We start from the raw sequence: 6041 nt of genomic DNA, 5'->3' as shown, positions 1-6041 counted from the left end.
CATTCTCTTCGCATCACCGTAGCTCAAAGACTTTCTTAGCACATATTTTCATTCTCTTCCACCTTTTTATTATCTCCTGTAACCAAACGATCAATAACGCCTCTTTTAGCTTGTCTAAATGGCCTATGGTTCACATCCTAATGTACCTCAAGTTAATTCGTCAATTGACACCTCTGCCATTACAGTATGTATCACTTCACTGGACAGACATGCTTCCTTAGCTTAACATTTTGTTTCTCTAACTTAGAAATATTAAAAATCCCAGATCCTGACAAATCTACAAGTCTTCTGGGTTAAAATTTCATGTTACCAGACTGCGGTAGTGTATCTCGATACAGGGCTTCAACAATGAAATGGATCCGGTTGCGCGGTTCATCAGTTTACAAATAATCCTTAAGATCAAATTAACATTGAATTTCCTCTTCGTGCATTTTTATTGGAAGTAAAAATTGTACTCTAGTCCAAGTCAGTGTGGATTTTCCCTTGAATTGGAAAAACGTTCAGACTCCAAATCCTACCTTTCTTAATGTAACTTCGCATTTCTGGCCAATATATTGCACATCTCTTTTACTTTGCTTTACCATTCCAGAATGTCCTAAATGTAGTTTTCCAAGATGGCCAACCTCATAGTCCTATTGCACTAACATTTTTGTTTGCCTTCTAGGTTAGCACCTGCACAGCAACAATGAAATTGGTTATTGAGAAAATGTGGGAATGGGATATGAAATTACCACAACAAAGTTGATTCCCCTCTTTTTATTGAAGGTATTTTTTAAAATTACAAATGCATATTTGTGGTGGTTTACTTCTTCTTCGACACACCAACAGTTCGTCCCCTACGGCCAGTTGTCTTTGTGTGCTGTCCTCGTACCCTCAAACTGAAAGAGAACATTGGCAATTTACAGTAATTTTACATAACAAGTTCAGTTTATTGAGCACATTTACACAAATATTCTAAAATCATGGAAATCGCACACAACTAAAACAAACAATGACGCTGTTTTCTATTTCCCAGAAACAAAATTCACTCATATCAGCTTTACCAAACCAACTTCAAAGAGGTCACTCTGGTAAAGAAATGGAATATTCATCATCCAGGATAATTATTTTCCATTCTTCCCAGATGGCCAAGAGTTAATGTACCAGTCTCATTGAGCCACAAAATTTAATGTTATGCAGGCAGAGGATTCATAATTGCTAAGTTGCCATGGAGCACAAGATTTTTTTAAATTATAGAAAACAAGGACTACTACTACTGATTAAATCAAGTTCTATTCGGTGCTGTGTCCCTGGCTAAGGTACTTTACACACCAATTTTTACGTTAAACACACAAAGAGGAAAATTCAGAAAAATTATAGAAAAGAAAAAAGGAGCGCATCCTTTATATTAAAAAGACTATATTAAATAGACCAAGTATGATGAACTTCAGCAATTGAATTAGTTCAGACTTTGATGTTCAATACTTAAGGGGTTTCAGTCTTCTAGAACTGCAAGCAAATGAATTAGTGGAATTTTCAACGTAATTGGAACTTCATGTAGCAGCAATAATAGGCATAGATTAACTTTAAGGCAACAAATTATTTAAGGTGTAAAACTGTCTATTTAGCTCTCCAGATGGTTAGATGCACAATCTCAAACTTTATTGTGAAGCTTCCTGTTACTTAAGTTTTATTTACTTAACTATTGAGACGCCGAATGATAATATAACACCTAATTTTTCCTTAATCACTAATTTGTCAATGCCAAGTCTGTTTCTTCCTGAATTATATTGACTATGTAACTGTGTGATATGTAAATATAATCATATTAGGTATGAGCTCCTCTTCGTCTCGAGGGATGCTTGTTCTGAAAAATATGTTCCCGACCTCAAAAAATCTTGAATGGGCCCCAGAAATAGTAAATTTTCTTACCAACTAAACATTATTGAGAAAATTAGGATTCGCACAAACTAATTGGAAAACTACTTATACTCAATTCATTTAATATATACATATCATAAAAAGTATTTAACACTGAATTCATGGATTGAAAATGGTGAAGTTGGGAAAGTTACTAAGGACATTTCACTTTGAAGATCATCTGAAATTGCCAATAATCTTTTGGGGTAGTAAATATGACGTTAGCACTAGATACAGAATTTGCAAGTTCAGTCATGATACTCATAATATGCCATTCTTCATACATAAGGATATATATAAATGTGCTGTTCGGTGTGTAACATTGTGATGCTTTCACTCACCATTTACTTAACATATTCTAACATGAGCATGAAATTTCAAGCAACACTTAATATTAATAAAAATGTCCTTCTGACAAAAAAAATGAAAAATCACAAATACTGCAAGGTGATTGGAAAATTCATGTTGTCAGTTGGGTAAAGAGGTTAATGTGGATAGCCAACTTTTTCAAAAATACCATAGATGGTAACTCAAGGAATATGTAGCAAATTAATGAACAAACAAGGGAATTTGTTCACACCAAGATATGGCGGCAATCACATGTATTTCACTAAAAAATTATGGAATGCTAAAATAAAGGTAATACCTGAAGGGGAAATTCAATTTCAATGAAGAGTTGAAAATTAACAAAAAGTTCGCAGCATGTTATTTAAGCACTTGCCAAACACCAGCTATGCATTGCAATGTCTGTAGCTTAATGAGACGCACTCCAAATAAATTTGGATATTTCAGCCCACAAAGCTTAATTTACTTTAGCACAGGCTACCAGCAACATGGCAATTGAAGTACCAAGAGCCTTTTATCTGTGCAATTACGTTTTATAACAATTGTTATGGGATTATTTCCCGAAATGAGCCACTCAACAAAAAAGTACTTTTCACTAACACAACTTGAGTTTCAAAAGAAAAAGCATTAAATGAAGGTATTGGTCAGGAGTATGTCAATTCATCTCTCACAAATTGACCACACCATACAACCAGAACAGAATTATAACCCAAGAAATCCGGCGACGAAAGCAATGCCGAGGATTATATAGATATAACGAGATAAGTAGAATAGGGAAATAAATCATTGAACACAGCAAAGAAAAAGCATACTGGGATACATGTCTAGCATGAAATACTCACCACAGACCACCAAACAATTTGAGTGGGTGGCATGGAAGGAAACGATACACCTAGAAATTCATGGGAAGTGCAGTCGATGTCTCCCAAGACAAGAAAAAATTAAATAACGCAGCGTGTATGAATGTGACAGAATAAAGAAGTACACCAGAGTATTCAGCATATAAGATACTACTATACGGAGTGGGCTTTAGTAACTGGACACCAAATTTTATTTACATCTACTTAATACCCCGCAAGGGCATGTAACGGGGGGTGTTAGGACACCACCTGTAATTTAGAAAAGGAAAAAAAACCGCACGCAATAACCACAAAATCACATATCCACAAAAAAAAACATGGCATACATTCATGAAGAATACTTACACCCCACACATGCAAGCACTCAAACTACATCTTGCATACACATGCACCTGAAAGTATACCTAACAGCTTTGCAGTGTTTAACTTTGCTCCGACTTGAAGATTCCATGTTTTTAATATTTCTAAAGTGACATCGGTTTCTTACTATTATGATTTCTGATTGTTCGGGGAAAGAATGAGTATTCGTGCCTATCTGTCCTGGAATCTATCTCCTTTAGTTTATCTTTGTGGTCTGATCTACCTAAGTAGTGTGGGGCCATTGTAATTCCTTCAGTGTCAGAGTTAAACTCGTTTGTTCTGAACCTTTCTAAAAGTCTAAGCCTCGCTTGTTCTCTCCGCACTTCAAGTGGTTCCCAGCCTAAATCCCCTAAGAGATCTGTCACACATGTGTTCTTATCATAACAATTTTTAACGAATCTAGCGGATTTTCTCTGGACTATATCCAATTCTTTTTGCCAAATTTTCTACCACGGATCCCAAATACTTGCGGCATATTCCAAATGAGGTCTAACCAGAGCAAAATAACACCTCTCTTTAACTTTTTCGTTACATTTCCCCACCACCCGTTTGATGAAGCCAAGTTTCTTTAAAGCTGATCCGCATATTGTCCTGATATGTGCTCCCCATGAAAGGCAGGGTGTTAGAACAACCCCCAAATATTTAACTTGATTCGCCGTGGGCAATACTGTCCCCTCTATCTTGTAGTTTATATCCTGTTCCTCGCTTCCTTTATTCCAAAACTGCGCATTTATCTATATTAAGTGTTAATCCCCATTTATTGCACCATTCCGAGATATTGTCTAAGTCTCTAGAGAGTAGCTCGCGATCTAGTTGGCTCCTTACTTCCCTGTACACCACCGTGTCGTCAGCAAATAACCTCAGATTGCTACCAACGTGTGTACTTAAGTCATTAATGTATATTAAGAACAGAAGAGGCCCTATTACACTTCCCTGGGGACGCCCGAAGTTACATTCTAGCCGTTGAGCACAACCCATCTATAACTACTATTTGTTTGCGGTTTGACAAGATTTACGCCTACTCGGGAATGGGATTACAATAATCATACGTCCATATTAATGCTCTAAGTCAGGATAGATTGGGCACAACTTAAGACAATAGCTACGTTATAGAGAGGACAAAATGGTAGGCATCACGAGAAATGGTAAGATATGGCCGAATATAGGAACATGTGCCAGTAAGTTAGGAAATTTAAATTCCATTGGAAACTGTACGGGCGGCAGTCAATCGACCTCCTGGTTAAGATACTGACAATCAGGGGTAAATATATTACTGAGGGTTAAAAATTCTTGTCACAATGCTCACCCCCAGTAATGTCTCAAACCACGATGAGCACGAATCTTCTTCAGCCTTTCTAAATCATCACGGAGTTTGCTGTCCAGGTTACTGGATGTTAGCTAAAATAAAAATAAACATTAACCAAAACATCAACTTGACGGTGTGAATGTCATTATTTTAAGTCGTCTCCCTCAGCATACCTGGGAAAACTTTCCATCCTGTATATCCTTCTGCCTATTCAAAAACCAGTCTGGAATTTTGTATTGACGCGGGTTTAAAATAATAGTTATAACCTTTTCCACCTGTAAATAAGAACAAATAAGTGGTGTTATCCAAAAATTTACGTCGCCCAGCCGCCATGGTAATGTCCGGAGTTTATTCACCATAATTTGTCACTACTATTACTTCACAACTACATCTAACATAAAATAATAAGTAATTACTGCTGACCTCTTCATCTGTACACTCTCCAGCACGTTTGTCTAAATTAATGTCCGCTTTCTTCAAAACGATATTGGCATAACGACGACCAACTCCCTTGATTGCGGTCATCGCAAACATTACTTTTCTCTTTCCATCAATATTAGTACCTTGAACTCGAAGAATGTGTTGAAATTTCTCTGGTATCACTAGAGACTGAAATTTAAAACAGAAATCACAACAAAATTCAAGAATTCGTAGCCAGCATGGCAAGGATATTTGTATTTACGAGTTTGACCAAATATTCAATGAGGCAGCGAATAATAATTTAAAAGATGAATTCTGTAATGCACGTTCATTCAAAATTTTAAATGTCTGATGAATATAAAACCTCGATGGCTGGAATAAATAGCAATATAAATCTTACCATTTTGACGGCGGCTACGCTCAACCGGAAGTGAACGAATCCCCATCAACCTACGAAAATACAACTATGACCAACCTAATAGATTTACCGTCTTATCCTGCGAGAGGTCGAACGTATGCCGATGACCGTTTGTGAAAGCGTCTTAATATTATTATTTACAGCAAATGGTTGTAAAATTTTATAAAAGAATGCATAAAAATTATCCAAATTTATTATTACTGAGTTCATCTATGGCCTATTAACCAAATCCAATATATATAGCTGTATATTTATGAGATTGGCAAAATTGACATATTTGAACAACCATTTTTTCAGAATTGATGATACCAGCCGCTAATAAATTGATTTTAAAACAACCATACGGAAATATTATTTCAAGTGAATGTTAATTGGGACCATTTGTGAAAATTTGGATAAATTAATAATATTACCGCTTAACAGATTTAATCGA

The 6041-nt window shown here is 36.0% G+C and overlaps 1 protein-coding gene across 1 annotated transcript; it reads right to left on the bottom strand.

The window, feature by feature from the left end:
* Positions 1 to 741: 741 nt before the first annotated feature.
* Positions 742 to 5696, bottom strand: RpS18 (ribosomal protein S18). Its single transcript, XM_071594656.1, has 5 exons — positions 5591 to 5696; positions 5194 to 5379; positions 4944 to 5045; positions 4771 to 4862; positions 742 to 878 (listed from the first exon to the last, which is right to left on the bottom strand). The coding sequence occupies exons 1-5, from the start codon at positions 5591 to 5593 to the stop codon at positions 803 to 805; spliced, it is 459 nt and encodes a 152-aa protein (XP_071450757.1). The 5' UTR covers positions 5594 to 5696; the 3' UTR covers positions 742 to 802.
* Between the last annotated feature and the right edge of the window lie 345 nt (positions 5697 to 6041).

Source organism: Hetaerina americana, unplaced genomic scaffold (assembly GCF_022747635.1).
Source record: "Hetaerina americana unplaced genomic scaffold, ioHetAmer1.1.p SCAF_65, whole genome shotgun sequence".
Lineage (NCBI taxonomy): Eukaryota > Metazoa > Arthropoda > Insecta > Odonata > Calopterygidae > Hetaerina > Hetaerina americana.
Note: the sequence above shows the minus strand (reverse complement) of the source record. Positions and strands in the feature narration are given on the sequence as shown.